Here is a 25,573-nt window from a genome sequence, read left to right as displayed (position 1 = left end):
TCCGTGTTGGGAACGCTTCCCCGGCTCTGTTCCAGGGAGCACTTAGCGATCCAGCTTTTCCTGCGGGTAAATCATTAGCGTTAATCACTGTCACTTACATTGAACGATTGGCCCCAAACATTGCGGGGAAGATCCATTTTTTTTTTCCTGTCTCGCCACCTCTTCCAGTCAAAAGCGTCCGGCGCGTTCCCTTCCTATGCAACAAGAAAGGATGAACAATTAAACCCTAAGATTAGGGAGATTCAGGTTTATTTATTTTTTTTTCTGACGTCTGTGACTGAATTAAGGCTTACACTTTTAAGCTCTTAGGGCAGGGAGGTCCTTTGGCTCTGGAGTCCTGCAGGGCTTGGTGAGCATGATCTCAGTTGACCTTTAGCCTCAATTAATAGCAAAATAGAAATAATGACGTCTTTTCACCTTCAAATCTGACACCTGAATTGCAATAAGCAGCTTGTGCCATTAGAGCAGCAGCAGGTAATGAATATTTCACGGTGGTTTTCCTACCAGGGAGATGCCAGGCTGCAGTGACAGGAATTTATTGCTGGCAGGTTTTGCTTCTTGATTTTTTTAATTATTTGTAACAGGAGATTTCCATTTGGATTCCTCAGGTGGAATTTATACAGGGGGTTGGAGCTCCTGATGCAGAGAATCCAGAGAGATGCTCCTCAGAGAGGAAAGTGTCACCACTGCTGTGAGGAAGCAGCTCTGACGTCAAAGAATGTGGTTAAAAATGGCCTTAGTTTGGCTGGATTTAGCATTAAACAGTTTGGGCTTGTTCACTGAAGTTACTTTTCTTTTAAGAGACCATTTGCCTGCATTTGAGAACATAAAGATTTCTGTCACTTAGCACAAGTGATCACAGAAGTACCCCGTGTTTATCTTATCCCTCTGAAAAAGACTTAAATGGTTCAAAACTGATTAGAGAGTCTGAAGAAATTTGGTCCAGGATGTTTGGAGATGTGCGAATGTCACAATAACTCCATAAAAAACCCCTGTGACCTTTGAAGCTCATTCTTGGGCCTCCCCCCTGGAAGGTGGTGCTACATAGATGTAATAAGAAATATACAAATATACACATAATATTTTATTTTTTTAATATAGACATGTGCATGTATAGCATTAGATATAAAAACATAATAAATATATAATAAAAATGTTTGTCTAGGTCACTTAGGTCAGACTAACCAGCCAAGCACATTTGCAGAATACCAAGGGTAGGACAAGTTGCCCTTAGGGCAGGTAAGAGAATTACAACACACACAGTGGCAATTTTCAGCTGACTTGTTAGTCTTTGAGTAAGGAATTTTTATATTCATCCGGTATTTTTATATAAGTATTTGATATTTATATTATAGACCAGGTTTCTCTGAGCTCCATCCAAGCTGGCCTTGAACACTTCCAGGGATGGGGCATGGAGTACATGTCTTTTTCTCTCTGGCAATAATATAGTATTATATATACAGTAGATTATATATATACACACATACAATATAACATTATACATAGCATATTTTACATGTATTATATATACACCATATATTGTATATATTGCCACATATATGTACATCGTTATAGAAAGCACCTTTTTATATACTATACACTGTATATTAGATATATACCACATAGGCACACAGCATATTAAACACTGAACATTTTTATACAGAGTATGTTACATATACTGTATAAATATACTATATATACAGTACAGACACTACAGGGTATATGTATTATATACGGCATATTATAGACGGTAAACTTTCGTATGTTATATGATATACAGTGCACACGTATAATACACATGCAATTTGTACTACATGCACAGCACAGATAACACGTACAGTATATTTTACACATATAGTTTATTCCGTAGGTTGCATCCGCGCCGCTCCCTCACGGCGCTGCCCTCACCCAACATGGCGGACGCGGCCTCGCTCGCCACCTGTTGCCGCGGCGATGGCGGCTTCCTATTGGCTCAAAAAGCGCGGGGGGCGCAGCGGCGGCTTCCGATTGGCTGATGCTGGGCGGGGGCACAGGAAACAAGATGGCGGGCGGGGGGTGAGAGAAGTCGCCTCCACGACGTCGCCGCGGCCGCCTCCGCTAGCTCCTGGCCATGGAGGAGCCGCCGCTCCGGCAGCCGCTGCCGCCCGGGGAAGGCGAGGAGGAAGGGGAGGAGGAGGAGGAGACGGACGCGGAGTGGAGCTTCGTTGACGGCGAGATGGAGGCGCTGCGGGACCTGCCCACCGCCACCATCGCCTGCAACCTGGACCCACGCGTCTTCCAGGACGGCCCGTACCGGGTGAGCCGGGCCGGGAGCTGTGAGGGGAGCGCGGTGTACGGGGCCGGGGCTGTCGCGGTTCTCTGTGGCCGTCTCCGCCGTCGGGGGAATGAGGGGGCGAGGCTGTGGCTGCGCGTCCCCGCCCGCCCCCTCGGTCCTGCCGGGACCCGGTGCCGGGAGTCCCGTCCCGAGTCCGGGATGAGCTGATCCCGCTCCGCAACTCCCGGGCCGGGGGGTGGAGCCAGGGGGGTCGGGCTCTGCTGCCAGGGAACAGGGACAGGAGGAGAGGGAACGGCCTCAGGCTGGGCCAGGGGAGGCTCAGGGTGGACTGCAGCAGGAATTTCCCCATGGAAAGGGAGCTCAGGCCTTGGCAGGGGCTGCCCAGGGAGGTTTGGAGTGCCCATCCCTGGAGGTGTCCCAGGAAGGGCTGGAGGTGGCACTCAGTGCTCTGGGCTGGGGACAAGGTGGGCATGGGGCACGGCTTGGACTCCGTGGCTTTGGAGCTCTTTTCCAACCTCGGTGATGCCGTGATTTTGCGACTTTCAACGCCAACAGCTATTTTGCTTTGGTTCCTTTAATTCCTGAACCTGTAGTTCAGGGTGAAGCTCTACATAAAGCAGAAGTGAAATAAAATATCGCTGGACCAGCGCTGAGCATTGTGGTTAAGGTTCTGTTTGGTGCACCCGATGTTGTGGTTTTGGTCTTTTTTTCTTGTTTTTATTGTTGGTTTTGCTATCAAACCCTTCCATACTGAAGGAGATGCTTAGCTTTTGAACAGATTCGAATTGAACGGAATGGACTTGAAAAATTAGGCAATAATGGTAGTGATTTCTAATCCTGTTAAAATAAATTGGCTGTCTCGTTGTGAAAAACAGCTTGGAGTTGTTGCAGTGTCACAGCTCAGCCCTCCTGGCAGTCACAGTGCCATGGGCAGGGACACCTTCCACTATCCCAGGGTGCTCCAATTCCCATCCAGCCTGGCCTTGGACTCTTCCAGGGATAGGGCTCTGAACACTTGAACCATTTTTCAGTCTTTTTCCTCAATATTCCAATGAATCTCTATCTCCACTTACTTAAATCAGGACAAAGTTTAATATTTCCTTAACAGTACAACAAAAATTGTATTATCTACTTTTTTTTTTTGTATTCTTGCTGAGAGCTGCAGCAGGAAGGAATTTAGGCTGATTGCTTAAAATAATAAATTAATTTGAGTTTCATAATCTCAGCATAAACAGTGTTATCTTCACCGTGGATGACAACATGTACAGATACTGCATAAATTACATTTTTAAGGTAAAGAATGGGGGAGAATTGTCTTGAACTTGAATAAATACCTGTCTCCAGGAGGGAAGAAAAGTCTCAAAGTTTTATAAATAACACAAAAAAAAAGAAAGGTGGAGGTGCTTGGAACTCGGTGATTTATAAATGTGGTAGGTGCACACAAATTTTTTTAATAGATGAAAAATCAGTTTCGGTGTCTGGTCACTGAATTTCAGCTACTGAAATACATAATTTAGCTTCAGTTAATACAGGCAGGGAGCTGGGAAGAGCTAATAACTCTTTAAAGCTGGAAATAAGTGACTTTTATAGGAACACACATGGACTGGCTGCGTTTTTAATTTATTCTGTTGGCCAAATGTCAGGAAGTTGCAGAGAGAGAAAGTGGGACGAGGCCCTAAGGCTGTATCCCAGATTTTGGAAATGTGAAAGGTGCCCTCAGCTTTAGGATGGTGTAAGAAAAACAAGGTTGTCTTAAAAATGAGGAAAATAATGCATTCTCCCGTGGTGTATCCAGTTTTCCTCAGCATTTGGTGGTTCTGGTGCCCAAGGAAATGCAGATGTTTGTCACTCAAATGTGTCAGGTGATGGTGGTCACACTAAAATGTCACTGTCTGGACCACCTGAGAAAGATTCCAAGATAACTTTAAAAGGCTGCACTTGGTTAGGGGGTGAATTTTAAGAAAATTCACTTAGTTTGGTGTAGAAGGTGCACAGAAAAGTCAAGCCTGTGCAGCAAACACTTGTGTGGAACTTGGTGCTGATGAAGGGGTGAGTAAAGGGGTTGTAAAACACAACCTCACAGGTAGTGTTTGTAAATACTCTGTGAATTTTGGTGTGATCAGTGGGTTTGTTCTGTTCTGTGAACTTCCTGCTTTTTCCAGCATATGTAACACTCCTGAAATACCTTTTCTTCGGAGTTAATTTTTTTTTTCCCCTTCAGTGGGCCCCTTAATAATCCTGGATTACCCTACTTGAGGAGGGTTGATCCAATCAAAGGTGAGACAGGACAGCTACTGACAACTATTTCTATTTTGCCCTTCTCAAATAATGATTTGTACTGGAAACACTGCTTGAAAATTCCTGTTCTTCCTCCTTTTAAATTTTTTAATATTTTCTTATTGAGGTGTTGATAATCTCAGTTGAGAAATCTGAAGTTTTAAATGGTTTATGATCAGTCTCTTAAAAACAGACCCTCCTATCAGGGTAGTAGTTCTGCTAAATGACAGTTTGTTCTCTGCTTTAATCCTCATAAGAAATAAAAATACCTCTGGAATATTTTTTGATATCAGTCCCAAAATCTTCCAGAGAACACCTAAATACTTGCTCTCAAGTTTTTTGTTAAAGCACAATTCAGGAATACCTTTAAATTCTGCTTTTTTTTTTTTAATTGAAGTACAAAAAATTATCTCAAATGAAAACCTTTTTTCCTGATCTTCAAGTTGTCAAATTACCTTGGAAAATTCAGTTTTGGTTTTCTGAACTTTTACCTGGGACCTGCAGCTTTTTTGGTAGTTTTAATGTTGATTGTGTGCTTGAGGAATTGTAATTCTTTCTTCATCCAACGCACAGATGAGTTTCATTTTTAAAACTGTGCTCCTGTGTACTCATTTATTTCAAAAAAGACGTCAGTAGCGGATTTCCAGAGGCAGCAATTAGGTTTTTCTGTACCTTTCCATCCTCCTCATGTGATACTCCCATTTTTAAGAGCCTTTTTATGTCAGTAGAGGACACTTTGGGGCTTTTTTTATGGAATTTGTGCTGTCAAATTCCAAGTGCAGCGGGTAAAACACTTCCGTGGCTCCTGTTATCCCGAAGGGATGTGGCACGCTTCCCTGCTGACTTTCAGAGTTCTGGGCACAGCCACAGGAGGGCTAAAGAACTTCATGGCATAACTTCATTTATGCCTCTTGCTAAGTGGGTTACCCAAGTGTGCTCTGCCAGTTTCCATTTCCCCTTCATTGTGGGCACCTCTCATTTGGGAAGTGGCAAAGAGGAGCACAAAGAGTTTCTACAAAGAATTTCATTGCTGGGAAAATAATTGGGTTTTAGGGCTAAGAGAGATTTTTGATGGAGACAGTTTTCCTTAGAATGTGTGGAGTTCCTTGAATTCCTTTAAAATATTTCGAAGATTTTGGGGTGAGTCAAAGAGTCTCCATCTCTGGAAGTGTTCCAGAGGTGTCTGGATGTGGCACTTGAGGACATTTTAGGGTGATGATGGTGCTGCTGGGAACATCACTTCCACCCTTACTGATTCTATGACAATTACCTTAATCTGCTAATTTTTACAAGTTGCTGCAAGTTAATGAACGTAGCAGAAAGTTTTGCATAATTAACAAAAGCTTAAATTCATAGATAAACTGAAAGCAGGTTGTTCTATCATGGTAACAGTTTTTGTCTGGGAAATCTTTGCTGGAAAACTGAATTATTAAAGAAATTCAGCTTGCTGGAAGTGCACTAAAAGTTGGAGTTGAGCCAGTCTGTGTCCTCACAGAACCCCCAGAACTGGCTGGGAAACAGTCTCTGCAATTGTTTATTTAAAAACAAAATATATATATTATATTTATGCTTGAAGATAAAGCCTAACAAGGTGAGAAATTCCTGCAGTTGTATAACCCAGGAAAAGCAGAGCTGCAGGTGAGCTGAATCCTGGGAATACTTGTCCAGCTGCCAAATTCTTCTTTTCCTTCAGCTTTGTGTGGTTTCACTGCAGAAAAGCCTTTTGTGAACTCATCTGAAAATAAAGCTGTTAAATGAGCCTTGCTTTTAGACATTTTTAATTGCCCTGCAGACCACTGAAATAATCATGAGGTGGATTTTGGGGTTTTTAGGTACTTAAGGAATTACTTGTGCTTTACAGGAAGTTTAGCAGATTTCACAGGAGTATTTACAAAACTTTCTTTACAAATAGTACTCGATTTTCTGGTAATCTCTTCCTGCCTCAGCCACATGCCTCATAATCCTTTTACTTCAAGTTTGTTAAGCCTCTTAGATCACATTAAAAAGAAAACATTTTAGAAGTAGATTTCCAAAAAGATGAGTGTTTTTACATGTTTATAGATTTTTGTGACCACAACTCTGGTTTTGGCAAAATATTCCCCAATGGGAATGTAAAACTTAATTATTGGCATCTGCATATATTTTGAAAGTTTTCATTCTTTCTCTGCCAAAAAATCTCTTTTTTTTTGTGACAGTGTTCCTAGTTTTCAATGCTTTGCTTTCCAAAAAAAGCCCAGGGTTAAGATTGTGGTTCAAAATCACATCTCAGTAATCTGGATTTACTTTGAATAGTAAAACCATTTAAAAAAATTGGAAATCTTCCATTATGAAAAGTTTTGCTATAGAACCTCTGGCAGTATGTAGTTAAGTGGAGGAATTTTGAGCAGCTTCAGGTTTGTATCACACTTGGACCTTCTGTAGGTCTCTAGATCTGGTGAAAATAGCAACATAATTATTTCTGTCTCAAAAATCCACTCATTTAAGTCCTTAAAGTGGGATGATCAGTCAATGATTCAAGCAAACAATACAAATACTTTTATAGGTAGAAATAAAACTGAAATATATAATACTAATATATTTATTTAAATATTAAAATAACTCTTGCTGCACAGGCTGATTGTTGGGTGCCTTAAAAATATCTAAACCTGAAAAGCAACGTTGTAAAGGTGTCATAAATAGTCTCAATGTTGGAGATATTAACAAAAATTACTTCCATAGGATCCAGTGCTCCAATCATTAGCTCAAAATCTGGAAAAAAGATCCCACACGAGGTCTGAGCCTACCCCAGGATTAAGAGTTTAATCTTCCTGGAGTGGAAATTTAGGAAAACATTGTCTGGTGAAATCCCTGGGCACACCAAATCTACATCACAGTGCTGTGGAGAGCTTTTCCTTATTTCCTTTGTTTCTGGCTTTTGTAGGAGCAAATTGAGCTTTGTTCCCATACTGCCCCATAATGTTCATAAATTAAACATGAAAACAAGTGCAGAGTTCTAGAGGTGAGACTGGCTTGAAACTCATCCCAAACATCCCTCAATACCATCAGCATTAATAAATTATTAATATCAGCAGTGACTGCACTGTCCCACTCAGAATAGGCTTAGAATTATAAAAAGAAAGTATTTCTAGCAGCGAAAGTTTAATTTTGTGATGGTTTATTGCTGAAGTTGTTTATTCAGTTGGGCAAGTTTCAATAAGCAGTGTTTATAAACTTATAGGTAATACTGGTTATAAATTAATAATGCTACTTGGTGTCATAACTGAAGGTCAGGAGAACTGAAAATGAGGAAAATAATTAAAAACCAATGATGCAAATTAATATATGTATATTAACCAGAAGTTCCAGTCAAGTCTGGGGTTTGTCCTTACATGTGAAAAAATGTAAAATCCCAGGATGGTTTGGGTTGGACGGGACCCCAAGGATGATCCAGCTTGAACCCTGCCTGGGCAGGGATACCTGACCTGGGTGTGTGGATTTGGTTTAATTTTGGGGTTTATTAATGGTATTTTAACACCTCCCTCAGTGGGCATTTTGGGTAGTTTTCATTGAGGCTGCTTTGGGGTTTTTATCTGTTGTTCTAAGTCTGACCAGCTGCTCTTTTTTTTCCTCCTAGAATATGGGAATATGCTGGGAATGATTGAAGCTGAAATACAGGCTGTGTTCAGTGACCCTGAAGTTGGGACTGAGGCCTAAATTAGGATTTTAAAAATTTTTGTGGGTGTAATGCATAATTAAACTATGGAAGTCATTGTCCTAGAACGTTTGGGAATCCTAATATTATAAACGGGGTGGGACTGGTTGATGAGTTGTATTTGCCAAGGACAGGGATTTAGGATATGACAATATCCTAAATAAAGTTTGTGGGGTTCTGTCAGCTTTAGACGGGAGAAGAGTAACCCATAAGTACCTGCTTTACACCTTTTGTCTCTTCCTCCCAGCATTTTTTACTGCCAGAGGTAGCCAGAATTAATTTCATGAATGATGGGAGTCATTATTTATTACTGGCCCCACTCATAAAAGCAGAGCTGTCAATACTCAGTGAATTTCTTTTATTAAAACGGAACCTCAGGGATGAACTTCCCTCTGCCCTGTGCAGATCTTCACATGGGTCACAAGTGAAGAGCTGGATTTGGTTTTGCTTTTTGAGGTTTTCTTTGGGGTTGTTTTCGTGCTGGCAAACACACTCTTGGTTATTGAGCTGAAAGTCCAAACCTCAGGAGTTGGATTTTAGTTCCTTTTTGTTGCTGAAATACAAAAGGCAGCAGGAAAATGCAACCCCCTGAGCTGTGAGAGAGCATCTCTGGTACAGCAGTGGTTTAGGTGTGGGAGTTCAGGGCTCTTTGATAAATGGGTTTATTGATAATGTCTGTATCACACAGCTTGGAAAAAAATAATCCTGCTATCATTAAAAAAAAAAAAAAGAAAAGAAAGTTTTTGCGTTTTAGATACAGCCAAGTAAACCAAAATCACTTGATTTTCTTGCATTGACTGAAAGTCTGTCTGGAAACTTCCCTGAAGGTTTGGGCCTGCTTTCAAAACAAGTGTCTGTTTGTATGGAGGCCTCTTAAAATTCAGGCTGTTTTCCAAGTAAGACCTGGCTGAAAGGCGAGGAGAGTTGTTCCTTTCTGTTCTGGAGATGCTGTTTCCTTTCTCTGCAGATAGGAAGCTGAGCTGCTGAACTGCCAGAAGAGGCAAGCTGTATTGTTATCATAAATTGATTTTTTTCCCTATTTCCATTTTTTTAGCCGTTCATAATTCATACAGTTAAACAAAACACTTCTGTGGGTTTGTAGTTAAAATATCCTCTCCCTTTCTGATAACCCAACGAGTGAGATAATATTATTAAATACCTTAAGAACGACTCCCATCTCTGATTATTTTAGGATAGAATTTTTGATAATTATTCAGAGCTGGCTCTGCTGAGAGCTGCAGTAGGAATATATCCATTACTATGGGGAAAAAAAGATGAAATAAGAACTAAAATGTCCATTTCTTGCAGGTTGTGATGTTCAATAGTAAGAGAGAGTTTCTTGTGGCAACCAGAACTTGAGGAGAGCGAATCAGTGGGAATTCCTGAGGTGTTTGCCCAGTTTCTGGGGTGTGTGGCCAGTGCTTTGCAGGATGCATTGGCCCTTGGGCCAGATCCCATCCAGCTGAGAGCCAGGATTGCCTGGCTCATGGAAACTCTGATTAAGGGCTTGAATTTTCCTGAGGCTCCAGGATGAAACAGCTGCTGGGGCAGGCGGTGGAAAGTATGAACAGCTCCTGCTGGGGTTGTGTAACCCAGAGAAAATTGGCTCAGAGCAGGTGAGATCAGTGGGGCCTCTCTAAATCCCTCTGGGTCCGTGTTCACACCTCATCACAGCACTGTGACCCCCCTAAAGGGAGCCCACCCCTACGGCAGGAGCAAAGCTTCCCATCTGCAGTGGGGTATGTTCCCCTTGGGAAAGGTTCACAATCTGTGTCAGGTATAGAGCAACTTTAAACGCATTTTACAAGTTTTTTCTGGGCTCTATCCCAACATAAAAGCTCTTTACCTCGCCCAGAGCAGCTGAAGTGCAGGAATTCTTCCCAGGAGGTGGTTTAAGGAGGGATTGTTCATGTTTCTTTCTTCCTAAGCTGCCAAAGTCGAATTCTCTTCTTATCTGCTACACTGCAATGATGTTTTCATCTCCCCTGGTGGAAAAAAGGCAAATCCAAGCATTTCTATAGCAGAAGTAGGAAGGAGATGCAGAACTGTGTTGGCTTTCAGCAAGTGTGAGTTCCTAACCCAAAACCCACTGTCTGGAATATTCAGGAATTTAAAATGTTTTCAGGACTTATTTTCTAATGCTGTTTTTTTTTGTCCCTTCAGTCAAAACAGGTGGGTTCTTGCCATATAAATAAATAAATTAAATGCATCCTCAAAGCTCTGTTGTTAAATACCTTAAAAGCTTTAAATGCCAGTGTGCTGCTGATGTGTCACTAATTAATGTATAAGAAAATTACAGTGTATCAGACATTAACCTCACCAAAAATGAAGGTTTTTTGGGATAAATTCCAGACTTTTCTGTGGCTCCTTTTATTATCTTTTATCATCTTACCGAAGCCTGGTTGGACAGGGCTTGGAGCAACCTGGGATAGTGGAAGGGGGGTTGGAATTAGATGATCTTCCAACCCAACCATTCCATGATCTTTATTAGTATTTTTTAAATGCTTTTGAAATTTCCAGGTGCACTTGATTTGTTCTTTGAAGTGCAGTAACTTGTAATTGCTTTGGGTTTTTTCCTACCCTCCCAGAACATTCTTAGAAAATATTTTTGAAATTTATCTTCCAGTCTTCCTTCTGTGACTGCAGTGGAAAATGTCATTCTTTAAAGATCACACAAATACCAGCCTGCTTCTGACCAGCTCCTGTGGTTTTCTAAAGCCTCCTGCATTTGTGTTTAATTTTTTATTTCCTTTTGTTTTTCCCTTAGTCACAGAGGATGTGTCAGAGGATGAACACGCAACTTTTGCTTGCCTGGGATGATATCTTTAATATTTGAATTAAACAAATCCTGCTGTCATGTTAGAAGGAGCTAGAAATTAAAACAGCCCCAAACACCTGCTGTTTTCATTCTTATCTTTGCTCTCCCTCAAGTTGTAGTTTTGGCATAAAGCAGCTGCATTTTTCATGATAATAAATTGTTAATTGCAGAAGTATTTTTCATCCTACTCCATCAGGATTATGGTCATATCTTCACTCAGTGGGACAGTTCTTGTACCTGTCACGGCTGAAAAAACACCATAAAAATGTAGAAAAATACTTTAGGGACAACTGCTGTACCTATTAGAATTTATTTATTATTTTTTTACTTTTCAGAAATGGCAGTTAAATGTGAAAAGAAAAAAAAAAATCCTAAACCGCTGACCCTGCAGATGATCCAGTCCTGAAGGTGTGTGGGAAAGCATGACATAGCTGCAAAGTGTTTGCCAATCAAAGGGAATTAACCAGTGTAAAATAATGTGCAGCTGGTTAATTCTTAGGCACTGCTGGGAGTCCATTTTCCCTTCCACAGTTCACAGGGGTGATTTTGGAGCTCTTTAGCTCTGGAAATGTTCAGAAAAATGTTTTTATTTAATGGAATCGTAGGATGGTGGGGTTGGAAGGGACATCATGTATGGTCTAATTCCCACCCCTGCCATGGCAGGGACACCTCCCACTGTGCCAGGCTGCTCCCAGCCCCAATGTCCAGCCTGGCCTTGGGCACTGCCAGGGATCCAGGGGCAGCCCCAGCTGCTCTGGGCACCCTGTGCCAGGGCCTGCCCACCCTGCCAGGGAACAATTCCTGCCCAATCTCCCATCCAGCCCTGCCCTCTGGCACTGGGAAGCCATTCCCTGGCTCCTGGCCCTCCAGCCCTTGTGGAATAGTGGACTTTGGTTAAATTAAGATTATTTTAGTGACTGTCTGTGGTAGATTCCCATGGATTCATCAGTGCAGGAAGTAAACAAAGAGTGAGATCAAGCCCATTGTACTTTGCAGTCTGGGGGGGATGAGGAGGAGTCTGGTGTGACACAGCTGGGACCTGGGTTGGTGCTATTTAGGGATCACTTTGGGCTGGGAAACAAATGCTGACAGTGGGGGCTATTTTTGAAAGGTGTTTATTTCTCACAGTTCATCAGCTACTGGAGTTATTTGTAGTAGATCCATCCTTTTCAGAGCCTTGGTGAGTAATGAAGCAGAAGGGATGGGATGCTTTAAAAGGTAAAATCTAACAAACTCCTGAAGAAATAAATTAAAAAAATCCTTGGTTCTAGGAGGAGCAGATGGAACGATGTGATTGAGTTGTTGATCACTCAGTGATTGCAAGTTGGAAAGCAGAGTTACTTAAATCTTCCTTCTGTGTCACCCTGTCCTGGACCAAATCTGGTTTAAACTCCCCCAGTTCAGTGTTTGGTGCTGATGGTTTAATCATCATTAGTAGGAGAGCAGTTCCCCCATCATTTTATCCTTAAAAACTGCCCAAGTGTAAACTCTAAGCACAAGGGAAAGGATCCTGTGAAAGCTGAGTGACAGGAGAACAAAATCCAGCTGCACCCATGAGGATCTGGGGAAAAAGATTGGATCAATAAATCTAAACCCAAACAATCACCATAAACAGAGAAGTGCTGAAAGACTTCAGTGTGTCAACCCAATGAGGTCGGCCTGAAAGTGAATAATCTTTATTTTTTTTAAAATAGATTGGATGTGGGACACCAAATTCACTAATGAGCAGAGATCTCTGACTGTATTTGTTTCATGAAATTGCAAATTATTGTTTAATCTCTCTTCCTCCCCAGTTATTTGGAGTCTCCCTTTCTTGCTGACTGTCCTGGTTAGGACTTTGCCTTGCAAATGGTCTGATTTGAAGACTCCCTAATTTGGCATTTCAATCTGTAAAGCCCTTGCAGTGGTGTTGAGGTTGCAAAGGTAGAACTGGAAATGCTGTTGTAAGCTCTTTTTTTGCTCTGCTGGACAAGTTGGAAATGTCAGCTGTAATTTTCTGCTTTGGATTTAGAAACAATCAAGGTGGAGGCTGTTGGATCAAGTGACTTTAAGAAGTGACCAGTTTGTGGTGGTTAAAGATATAAAATACAGTGTTTGTGAAACTCTGCCTCCTGAAAGGGTCTCTGTTAATCGTGCCCAGGCTGTTTTTATGGAGAACACTTGAGCACATTCATGTGCTTTCCTCCTAGTCCAGCTTGTGCAATTAAACACTCCAGGCTTTTTAGAGGAGTAGTTCAATCAAAACCCAGTCCATCTGGAAAAAATGATAAGCCTCAGCTGGTCACATGGGGATGGGCCTTATGTCAGTGTTTGCTGAAAAGCTGAGCACACAGTATGAGTTTTTCCTTTGACTGGGACATTGTTGTTGCAGGAGCTTAATGAGGTTCCTCAGAAATACCTTGGAGAGTGGCACCAACAGCAAACACACCAAGAATAGCTCAGGGCAGGGCCCTCATGGGAGCTTTGTACCTTTCTGCCTTCACTGGGGGAAAAGGATTGAGGGGGATTTTCCAAAACAGGGGTTGGGGGCTAAAAGAACCCGTAAACAAGAATTCTGAAAGCAGTCATGGGTCCCAGCACAGGGAGGACGTGGAGCTGCTGGAGAGAGGCCAGAGGAGGCACCAGGATGAGCAGAGGGATGGAGCAGCTCTGCTGGGAGGAAAGGCTGCGAGAGCTGGGATTGTTCAGCCTGGAGAGGAGAAGCTTTGGGGTGAGCTCAGTGTGGCCTTGCAGGGCCTGAAGGAGCTGCAGGAAACCTGGAGAGAGACAATTCCCAAGGGCTGGAGGGCCAGGAGCCAGGGAATGGCTTCCCAGTGCCAGAGGGCAGGGCTGGATGGGAGATTGGGCAGGAATTGTTCCCTGGGAGGGTGGGCAGGCCCTGGCACAGGGTGCCCAGAGCAGCTGGGGCTGCCCCTGGATCCCTGGCAGTGCCCAAGGCCAGGCTGGACATTGGGGCTGGGAGCAGCCTGGCACAGTGGGAGGTGTCCCTGCCATGGCAGGGGTGGCACTGGGTGGGCTTTGATGTCCCTTCCATCCCAAACCATTCCATGATTCATTTTAAGATCAAAACAGTTTTCCAGTGTTGTAAAATGTTCCAAGTGAAGGTTAAATAATAAATCTGATGGCGATAACACACTTGGATGGATTTTTTAAGGTTTCAAAGAATCCTTTTTTGGTTTGGGTTGGGAGGGACCTCAAAGCCCACCCAGTGCCACCCCTGCCATGGCAGGGACACCTCCCACTGTCCCAGGCTGCTCCAAGCCCCAATGTCCAGCCTGGCCTTGGGCACTGCCAGGGATCCAGGGGCAGCCACAGCCTCTCTGGGCAGTGATAGCAGAGGTTGTTTCCAGTGGAATTGCACAGAGGCAGCAACCCAGGTATAAATAATGTGGGAAATGTCCCAGAGAGCTTTAGTATCCCCATAACTGATCTGCATGGTAATCAAAGTGAGATTCCCTTGAATTTCTTTAGGAAAATGGGAGGAGATGAGGGGCCTGGGAACTACTTTGAAGACTTAATTTAAGTAGCACCCTCCAGACTCAGCTGAATCAGAGGCTGACCAGGACTTTGATCAGGTCTAAGTTGGTCTCACTGCTGTGTGTTGGGTTTAACTGGCACCTGAGGGATTTTAGAAACCAGTCAGGCAAGGAGTCTCAGGGAGCTTGTAATTATTTCACAGCCCCTCTATGTAAAAAAACTCTGTAATGTTGTGACTTCCAAGAAAATAATGACATTCAATAGGTGGTCCAAGTATTCAGGGAGGCTTCTTCTGAATTTCCTTTAAATAAAAGTAAAATTAAAAAAACCCTGGTTTTTAGGCTTCTAAGGCTGGAGTTCTAATAAATCAGGATATGTAGGGAATGGGGTGAAAGATATGTTGCAACATAAGTTTTGCTTTTTCTCATATTTAGGGGAAAAAATAATTAAATCAGAGCTGATAGAATGAAGTTGTTAAACTGCTGTTTGTCTCTAAAGAGAGGGAGAGGCACAAGGATTCACAGTTAAAAGCCAGCCCAGGAGAATCTCCTGCTTTCCATACCTTCCAGACTTTGGGAAATGTTTTCCAGGAAAGCTGAGTACAGCCGTGAATCACTTATGGAAAACCCAGTGGAAGGAATTAGTCAAAGAAATGCTGCAGTGGCCTATCAGGAAATGGGGCAGATTTCCATGATTTTATACAAATCATGGGACATCAATTTTAAAAAGCTCTCATTAAAAGAGCAAGCGAAAAGTTGCTGCTCATTGACTTTCTAAAAATGCTTATTTTGAAATAAATATGACTTTTAATGCCAGCCAAAAGGGCTTTTCTCTGAACTTGCTTTTCCTCCCTGTATTTTCCTGCTGGCATAATTAAGGAATTTGAGGGGAAACTGGCAGTGAATGGTGTCCTCACAGGCAGTAAACTGGCCAAGGATTTCTTTACTGGTTGCTAGTGAATTTATTATTTCATGTTATCAGTGTTAATTATCAGCCAAGTTCTCCAGTCTCTGCTTTGCCCCTGGAAATGCCTGGAAGTGTGTGAACTTCCATGGTTTTCCCACTGGCAGATGTGAGCTGAGCAGTGTTCATTACTCTGGTGTTACAGGGCCAAAAGAAACCAGAAGTGCCACAAAACAGTGGGGAGGGTGAGGGAGTGCAGCTTTCAGTGTTCCTTGGAGTGAATCCTGGGGCAATTTTTGTGATGGGGCTCTGGATCCAAATGTCTGGGGCAGCTCCTGGGGTTTGGAAAGGAGCTGCTTTGGAAAGAGTTGCTTCTATCCTTTCAGAGATGTGAAGGTGAATATTGAATGCCTGACAGATCCCACTTTTTGCAGCTCCCACTTCCTTGCCAAGAGCTGCCTCTGCCAAAGGTGGTGCATCCAAGATTTTTAGGGAGCTGCAGAGGAAGCTGGTTTGTGTTTGGGTTTTTCTTGATGGCTTGGTGAGGGTTTTTTGTTTTGTTGTGTGCTGGGTTTGGTGTTAGTGGTTTCTTTTCCTGTGGGAACAGCTTGTGCAGAAATATATTCTGGATTCAACCAGCCAGCTCAGGTGGAATAGGTTGAATATTTGTTATTAATAAATGAAAGCTGCTGCCTTTATTTTGTGTTCAGCTGTTCTGAACTGTCCTGCTCAGCTCCTGGGCTGCTTTGGGAACAGGGCAAAGTAATGGAATGGTGCTTAAACACCTTAAATTTCCTTGGAAAGTGGATGGTGCCTCACTTTCAGTTAGATCCACCTGAAGAAATTTTTGACCAGAAAGGGCTTTTAAAAGTTAATTCTCAGCCATTCAAGATCCCACAGAGATGAGCACTCTCCTCCTCTCCAGAGCCAAGCTTGACTCTCTCACTGCACCTCTCCATCCGTTGGAATTCTTATTTCTCCACAATTTTTGTCCACTTTCCAATGCCTCAGAGAACCATTTGGAGCTCTTCCTGTCACTTCTGGCCTTTGATTCTTAAAACCCAAAGCCTGCATCCTCTGCTTTTCATTTCTCCCTTGTCTTTTAACCCTTTTACTTGATGGAAATTTTCTAAGCGGCTCCAGACATTCCAATTTTTGGCCACTCTCTGATGATTTGGAGAAATGTCTCTCAAGATGACTTGAAGAAAACTCCCTCTGTCTTTAAGGGACATTTTCCTTCCCTGAAGGAACTCTTTCAAAGGCAAACTCAATACCTTTTTTTTCCAGATCATTCTTGAAAGGATTGTGTCCAGAGGAGATTATCCCTGAGTGATGTCTGAATAAGGGTTTGGGCTCCCAGTCCTTGGAGTGAGTGGAGAGTGCTCCTCAGAAATTCCCAGCCTTTTATCCTGCTCTTTGTTTTCCCCTTTCAGTGAGAACAAACTCCGTGTGGGCTTTCTAACATAACACCTTCCCCAGGCATTCAGCAGCCATAAATATTCCCTGTGTTTTCCAGAGAGACTCTGGCTACTCTGGGCTGAGTGGATTGGAGCTCCCAAGTGCGGGGTGGGGATGAGCAGGAAAGAATTCCAGTGCTGATCGGGCTTTCAGGTGGATTAGGGATAAATGAGCATCATAATTTTTCATCTCGGGTTCCTTTGTTCCAAAATACCAATTTTTGAACAAAGCAGAGAGATATCTGGATTTTCCTTAGAGGGTTTTGTTCTTCCCTCAGCAGGTTTGGTTGAAAATCCTGGATTGCACAGGCGTTGGAATGTTTTTCTAAATGGAATGATTTTTTTTAAGATGAGTAGAAAAATAATTGCTACTAAATACTGAAAATGAAAATGTTTATTCCTTTTGAGTACCCAGATGAGGGCAGAATTGTCATCAATTCCCTATGGATCATTTGAGTATATTCCCTGCAGGAGTGGAAACGTGTTGGAAAAAGCCTTTACATTTTGGAACATACCTGCCCCATTCAAAAGTTTTCTAAATGAGGCTGGTGGTTACTCAGATACTCTGTAGTGGAATTTCCAAATGCCCACTTTTGTGTTACCACTCATTGAACAGGAATTTAGTGTTTAATGGTTGGAAATGGAAGTGTAAGTCATGGATTTTTCCAAGGATGGAAGAAGCACAGTGTAGGTATTTATTTTTTCAGATGCTTGGCTGGAAAACTGTCTCCCATGGAATCTGTAAATGGCCCTTGTGTGACAGAGCACAACTCTGGATATTTTATTTGAATATATTTGGATCTCCTAATGCAAAAATGACACCAGCTCATGCATTTGAAGTTATTAAAATGTATCCTGTAAGTCTTCAGGAAAAACAGCTCCTTCTTGGCACTGCAGTTGGAATTTGCATTAAAAAACCATCAGGGTTTTTGTAATCCCTCAGTGGAGTCATTGTGGAGTGGCTGCAGGTTGTGTGGGAATTCAGCACTTGGCTTCCCAGGAGCCTCCCTGACGTCCACAGCTGCTCCCCATTCCCACCTCCTTGGGCAGAACTCGGGATCCCTCAGCATTCCAGCCTTCTGCTGGAAGGACACACAGCTCCAGGGAGCAGGCCTGCAAATAAATGTTTGTAATTGCAGTAGGAATTAATTGGAGTAGGATTTCTGCCCAGATTCCCCAGGGAATGGGCACGGCCCCGAGGCTGCCAGAGCTCCAGGAGTGTTTGGACAGCGCTGCCAGGGCACTGGGATTGTTGGGGTGTCCATGCAGGGCCAGGAGCTGGATCCATGATCTTATGGGTCCCTTCCACTCAGAATATTCCGTAGTTCTTCTTTATTCTTCTTTTGATATAATAGCAGTAGATACAGGAAATGTTCTGGAAGATTTTCTTTCTTCTGTCACAGAAACAGCTGTTGAACTCAGATCCAGAAAGTTAGGAAGTGAAACTGGAGCAAGCCTGGGTTGCACTTCACAGACCTCTGGAATAGGTGGGAATTTAAAGTGAAGGAGGAAGAAATAAGGTTGGAACTTTCAAGAAGTTTTTACAACAGTGTGTGGGGATAGGACATGAGGTAGTGGCTTCAAACTGATGGAGGGGAGGGAAGGTTTAGATTGGCTATAAGGAAAAGAAACTTCCCTGGGAGGGTGGGCAGGCCCTGGCACAGGGTGCCCAGAGCAGCTGGGGCTGCCCCTGGATCCCTGGCAGTGCCCAAGGCCAGGCTGGACATTGGGGCTTGGAGCAGCCTGGGATACTGGGAGGTGTCCCTGCCATGGCAGGGGTGGCACTGGGTGGTCTTTGATGTCCCTTCCATCCCCAACCAGTCTGGGATTAAATGGTAAACAAAATTGTCTTCCAGGTTTTAGGGTTCCCCTGAGGAAAACCTGCTTGTTCCAAATCATTCTCCACAGCTTTTTCATTTGCTGCACAGTAATCAGACTGCTGTTCCTTCAGCAAATGTCATCAGGGAGTAATAATAGCTCTGGGAGGGCTTGGATCAGCTGGATCCATCTGTGAGAGGGAGCAGCCCATGGAATGACACCTGTGTATTATCCTGGCTGTAAGGCTACACCCAATTCTCAAAAGCCATCTGGAACATCTGAGAAGCAGCCTCTGGGAGCAGGGACCACCAAGACCCTCCTCTGAAGAAAGGTGGCACTTGGCTGTTATTGGGGGGAGCAAATAGAATGTTCACTGCAGTGATGGCCCAGGCTGCCTGTTTTACTGCCCTGAGCCTTGAGGAACGTGCATCTGTCCTGGGGAAACTCCAACCTGCAGAATTTGAAGGCCTTCGATAGGAAAATGCAGGTGAAACTAAGAAGGGAAAACTCCCCTGGCCCAGCCTGAGGCCGTTCCCTCTCCTCCTGTCCCTGTTCCCTGGCAGCAGAGCCCGACCCCCCCGGCTGCCCCCTCCTGTCAGGGACTTGTGCAGAGCCACAAGGTCCCCCGCTAAAAAAGTTCCCTAATTCTCTTTCATGGGAAGAAGGGAAAGTTCCCCACAAACAATCCAGCAGTGTGCCATAACCCAGCCCCACAGCTGACAGTGCTTTACTCAAATCCCATCAAATCAAATCAGGGTGGTCAAAGCTCCCCCAATCCAGATGTCCCCAAAGGAAGCACATCCCTTCCCCATCCCTGCCTTCCATACTGGAGCTGGCAGCAGCAGTAGCCACAACATAAATGAGATACAGAACACTGAAGCAAAATATGGTTTATGATTTAAAAGCATCCAGAGCCAATAAGCTGAGATCAGCTTTGATCTCATGTGTAACAGCAGTGATAAAGACACAAGGTATTTTACAGGAGAGCAGTTTTCAGAAGTTAAATTCTGAGGTGTTTGTGTAAGGTTGGGATCCAGATTCAGATTCCAGTACCTGAAGGAGCTGCAAGAAAGATGGAGAGAGACTTTTCACAAGGGCTGGAGGGCCAGGAGCCAGGGAATGGCTTCCCAGTGCCAGAGGGCAGGGCTGGATGGGAGATTGGGCAGGAATTGTTCCCTGGGAGGGTGGGCAGGCCCTGGCACAGGGTGCCCAGAGCAGCTGGGGCTGCCCCTGGATCCCTGGCAGTGTCCAAGGCCAGGCTGGACATTGGGGCTTGGAGCAGCCTGGCACAGTGGGAGGTGTCCCTGCCATGGCAGGGGTGGCACTGGGTGGGCTCTAAGGTCCATCCCAACCCAATTCTGTGATTCCAAGACATATTAAAGACTCTGTCTTCAAAACACATATACACTCTATAATGTCTTTTAAATATTCCTTGAGGAAAAAAATATTTATTTGGCTCCCTGGCTTGATGACACACACAGTGATCATCACAGCAACACTAAAAGGCAGGTGGAAATTTTAGTTCAATATGATTCCATCTCCCCTGAAACTTTTCTGAGAAGACCAAAAAAGTCAAGGTATTTTTATCTCACTTTGTACATTCCAGATAATGAAGGAGGTAAAGACAAAAGGTCAGTACAGAGGAAAAAAAGCAAAAGGAATGAATCTGTGTCAGCCTGTCTGTATTCCCTACTCAACATCTAAATCAAGAGTCAATCAGTGCATATTAAAGGTTCAGGTAAAGCAATTAAAAAAGCCCAACTACTTTTTCTTTGAGCAACCAAAAGGCTTTGTTTCCAAATCTATTCTGAAAGTCAAAGGGGCTGGAGCATGTCCAGGGCAGGGAAGGGAGCTGGGAAGGGGCTGGAGCCCCAGGAGCGGCTGAGGGAGCTGGGAAAGGGGCTCAGGCTGGAGCAAAGGAGGCTCAGGGGGGACCTTGTGGCTCTGCACAAGTCCCTGACAGGAGGGGGCAGCCGGGGGGGTCGGGCTCTGCTGCCAGGGAACAGGGACAGGAGGAGAGGGAACGGCCTCAGGCTGGGCCAGGGCAGGCTCAGGGTGGACAGCAGCAGGAATTTCCCCATGGAAAGGGAGCTCAGGCCTTGGCAGGGGCTGCCCAGGGAGGTTTGGAGTGCCCGTCCCTGGAGGTGTCCCAGGAAGGGCTGGAGGTGGCACTCAGTGCTCTGGGCTGGGGACAAGGTGGGCATGGGGCACAGCTGGGCCTGGCTGGGCTGGGAGGGCTTTTCCAGCCCCAGGGATTCCAGGATGCCCTGAGCTTTGTTCTTGTCCCTTTCACCCCCATCCTCTCGTGAGCTGTCACAGCCTGTTGTGTTTGTGTGGGAGCTTCCATTCCCCATCACTTCATGGTTTGGCTGCTCAGGACTGTTCTCCTTGGGACACTGTCACCATTCCAGTAGATCTGGGTTAAATTCCTCTGCAATGTGGTCCCTGTCCAGTCCCTAAAGGTGGCACTTTGAGCCCTCCCTGTATCAGCCCCAGCATTCCCTGGCTGCCCCTGAGCCCTGGGTGATGTGCAGGGCTCCAGCTGTGCTCACTGTCAGAGCATGCAGGACATGCTCCAAGAATCCAGGAATCCAACTGGAAGCATGTGCCCTATTCCCTGGACCTCTCCCTCTGCTCAGTCTCACTTATTTATAACTTTACAGCTGTTCCCTCTTTATAAAACGAGTTCTTCATGCAGAATGTGCCCCCTCACTCAAGAAGTAATGAACCAGAGCCCCTTTTTGGTTTGGAGTGATGTGTTCGAGCATGTCCCTTCTTTCTGTCTTGACTTATTTCATCTTGCAGCTCCACAGATCTGTTAATTACTTTCTAGATTTATTTTTTCCCCTTTGAGCTATTAATTCAAATAAATAACCTTGAAAGGGTCAGACTGGAGCTGATTTTTCTTGGTTACAGTGGTAGGAATCTCTCGTGCTTCCTTTATTTCATAGTTACCCCGTGCTTGGGAGAAATCTCTTTTTATCTTGGGGGCTGCAGGAGCATTTTTAACAAATAACTTCCTTCAATTCTGCTGTAAAAAGTTTTTCTCCACTATGAAAAATGCCCTATTAACCAATTTTGGTTTCAAAGTCCTTGTCCTTTTTTAGTTCCTAACAAATAGAGGTGATCTTTGGAGAATTTCCATCTCTTCCCCCTTTTTTAATCTCCACTCTGAGGGAAGGATTTATATAGCCAGCTATATTTAGAGAAGCCTTCAGCAAGTTGGAGAGGAGTTGTTTGAGGATTTCCTGCCCTTCCCTTTCCATAGTTAGCTTTTCCTGGGGTGGCATGTGCACGGTTTCCGTGGTGAGCTGGAGACTGGATTTTTGTCCCTGTCACCTTCTTTCCTCCTTTCTGCCATAAATAGAAATAAAAATCAACACTGTAACTGCATATGGCCATAGGAATGTTCTTGTTTACTTTTGTTGTGGTTTATTGTCACCTTTGGCTTTTTCTTTTGTCTTTGGCTGTTTATTTCCTCTCACCCCAGCATATCATGGATTAATTATAATATTCCTGGACAGTGCTCTTCAGGAATTTTCATAGACTTTTAAAAAGCATCTTCTTGAAGGCTGTTTTGATGATCTGAAGCCAAATTCTCTCTCTGTGGTGAGGAGAATGTTTCTTGGATTGACTTTGCAAGAACTTTCTCCTTCCTTTTTCTAATCTCCCAACCCAATTACTGCAAAAGGTGTTTCATAATGTGCTCTTCCTTCTATAAATACATTACCTGTAGGTAATTTTGGAATGAAAGTAAAGCAGTTAATGAGTTTAAACAGAAGTAAAGACAGCAGAAATAGGCAGAGTTGTTTTAAAACCTCACTGACATTCATCCCTCTGTAACATCCCTCAGGTGTATCAAAGTGTTTGAGTCTTGTGTCTGTACTGAGTCTTGTGTCTTAAGGTGCAGAATCCTCAGAGCTTTTCCACTGGCTTTCCTATGGGTTTGCCTGACATCTTAGAAAACGTGTTTGGAATAGGAAAAGGTTTTCCTGGAACAGCTGGAAGTGTAAAACGGAGGTGACACAGCACCCCAGACACGTGGTCTTCAATTTTTATTGTCACCTGAGTTTATCCTCTGCAGTAAATATCTGTGTTCCCATACAGAGCGTGCCAGTGCTAACTGTGCTGACTTAATGCTCTGATAAATATTTCTGACAAGTTCTATTTCTGAAAAGATCTCAGAATTGGCCAGTAGTGGAGTTTCAGAGCCATGGGATCCTCCTTTCAGAGGAGTACTCGGCATAATTGCATGGAGCCCAGCCAGGCCTTTGTGCCCCCCCTATTCCATGGAATCAGATCCTTTCAAGTTTCTTAAGGCTGCACAAATGTTGGGCTCTGTTCTTCTGGCTGGGCATTCAGGGGGTGGAATATTTGCAGGGCTGTGAAATGCTGAGCAGTTGTGTTTGCTGGGGCACAGGTAAGGAGAGGAGCTGCTGCTGCTGCCCCGCCCAGCTCCGGCTCCGTGCCCCTTTTCCATGGTGTCACCGCGTGGGCGTTCCTGGGCTCCGGCCATGGCATGCTGTCATTTGGAAAACCAGTTTGTGGGCTTGTGTTGCTGTGCTCTGATTTCTTTACTGTAAATAAGTCTGCACATACTCCTTGTGCAGTTCATTCTGTGATACCACAGACTTCTGTTCTTGTTAACAAATTGGTTTGTGCAGATGATTTCCCTGCGGGAGGAATGTATTTATTTCACTCACATCACATTTCTGATGAATGAAGAAAATACAACATGGAATATGTAACTTTAAGACACAGCTTTTCATAACCACAAAGCAGAAGAAATTGTCACAGAATTACAGGATGGTTAAAGTTGGAAGGGACCTTAAAACTCATCCATCCTGCCATGGGCAGGGGACACCTTCCACTGCACCAGGCTGCTCCAAGCCCCGTCCAGGCTGCCCTTGGACACTTGCAGGGATGGAGCAGTCACAGCTTCTCTGGGAATCTGTGCCAGGGCCTCAATGCCCTGTGAGTAAAGAATTTCTTCCTAAAATTTCTTTAACATTATTACTGGGTGATAATTTTGCCTTCTCCTCCCTGTGTTTGTGAGCTGGGTGTGCTTGGCATGGGAAAAATTTATAGGGCTAAGTTAGAGGCATGAGTGGGTGTGCTGCCATTCCAGGCATTGCCAGTGCCAGGCTCCCTGGCTGCTGGAGGATTCTGAGGAGAAAAGTGTAGTTAAGTAGGATTGGTCTGCCAGGAGGGAATTTTACTTTATGAGAAATCCTGTCAGACTTGCAAAAAGAAATCGTGTCCAGGTTTCCTGTCAGACATCTTTCCCAGAGCAGCTGGGGCTGCCCCTGGATCCCTGGCAGTGCCCAAGGCCAGGCTGGACATTGGGGCTTGGAGCAGCCTGGGACAGTGGGAGGTGTCCCTGCCATGGCAGGGGTGGCACTGGATGGGATTTAGGGTCCTTGCAATCCAAACCAGTCTGGGAATTTTTGATTTTTGTTTTGGGGTTATTTTATTTGTGGGGAGCAGGGGAGTGGTTGGGAATGTGGATTCATTTTTGGCCAGTAAAATAAGACTAGGGCTTTTTCAGGGGGTTGGAGCTAAATGGTTTAATTCACTGCCCTCACTCCTGGCTCTGGTTGAGCCAGACAGCTCAGAATCATGGAGTAATTTGGGATGGGGCACAGCTTCTCTGGGCAACCTGTGCCAGGGCCTCCCCACCCTCACAGGGTGGAATTTTTTTCTAATATCTGATCCAGGTGTATGCCAGTGCCCACAGAGCTTCCTGACCCCAAATATGTGTGGATAGCTCTGGAACCTGTTTGTGCTCTTCTGTCTGCTCCTCCTCTCCTTTTCCAACCCCCAGGAAAATGAAACCAGTGTGATTTTCATTGTAGATAACTTCAAGATGTTTATCCCTGTCCTGAGGAAGGACTGAGGCAGGCTAATTAACATGGAGACAGGAATAGAAGCTAAGTGTTGATAGAAGAGCAGCAGGTCTGGAGTGGGAGTACAGGGATTACACAAAGAGCACTCTCCAAGGGCAGCTGCAAAACCTGCCAGGGAGGAGAGGAGAGAATGGGCTGGATTGTTCTGATGTATGGCCCGTGGGGGGTAATTTGATTGACTTAAGAGAATTCCCAATATATTTAACTTCACATTCATTTTCCTTCTCTGATTGTTTGCTTTGCTGTTGTAGTTATTGGCAATTTTGGGGACTTGTGACTGTTTTCTGTTTCTGTGGCCTCATTTCCTTCTCTTCTGTGCCGTACCTATTCCACTGCATGTGGAGATTAAATTGTGGAGCTAATTATGGCATTCAGTCATGCTGTGTTCCCACTATTTCATGTATTTATTGGGTTCTTTGTTTGCCCTTTCAGCCCCCAAAAATGTTCAAAAAATGGTCTCTGTCGTATTTCAGTGCTTGGGCAGTGCTGGGGGATCTGTCAGGTGCTGTTGGGGTTTGGGAGCACTTTAGGTCTTGGTTGAGCATCTTGTCTGCAATTTTGTAACTCAGCTTCCAGAACGTGAGCCCTGGAATCTGCAGCTTTCAAGGTGACACCTGAGGAAGCAGAGCTGACCCTGCTGTCCTGTCACACTGTTCTGGCCCCTCTGCTCTCATTCCCAAAGTGCAGTGGCATCATGGAACCATGGAGTGGTCTGGGTGGGAAAGGACCTCAAAGCCCATCCAGTGCCACCCCTGCCACGGGCAGGGACACCTCCCACTGTCCCAGGCTGCTCCAAGCCCCAATGTCCAGCCTGGCCTTGGGCACTGCCAGGGATCCAGGGGCAGCCCCAGCTGCTCTGGGCACCCTGTGCCAGGGCCTGCCCACCCTCCCAGGGAACAATTCCTGCCCAATCTCCCATCCAGCCCTGCCCTCTGGCACTGGGAAGCCATT

At 44.5% G+C, this 25,573-nt stretch overlaps 1 protein-coding gene across 1 annotated transcript in view; it reads left to right on the top strand.

Moving 5' to 3' along the window:
• The first annotated feature begins 2,033 nt into the window (after nt 1-2,033).
• The window catches only part of RCAN1 (regulator of calcineurin 1), a 34,346-nt gene continuing 10,806 nt past the window's right edge, over nt 2,034-25,573 (top strand). The window contains exon 1 of the mRNA XM_032101163.1: nt 2,034-2,296. Coding sequence (XP_031957054.1) covers nt 2,111-2,296 — 186 coding nt within the window. The 5' untranslated portion in view covers nt 2,034-2,110. The remainder of the gene's footprint in view (nt 2,297-25,573) is intronic.

The sequence above is a fragment of the Corvus moneduloides genome, chromosome 2 (assembly GCF_009650955.1).
Source record: "Corvus moneduloides isolate bCorMon1 chromosome 2, bCorMon1.pri, whole genome shotgun sequence".
Taxonomy (NCBI): Eukaryota; Metazoa; Chordata; class Aves; order Passeriformes; family Corvidae; genus Corvus; species Corvus moneduloides.
This window is presented reverse-complemented; position numbering and strand designations above follow the sequence as displayed.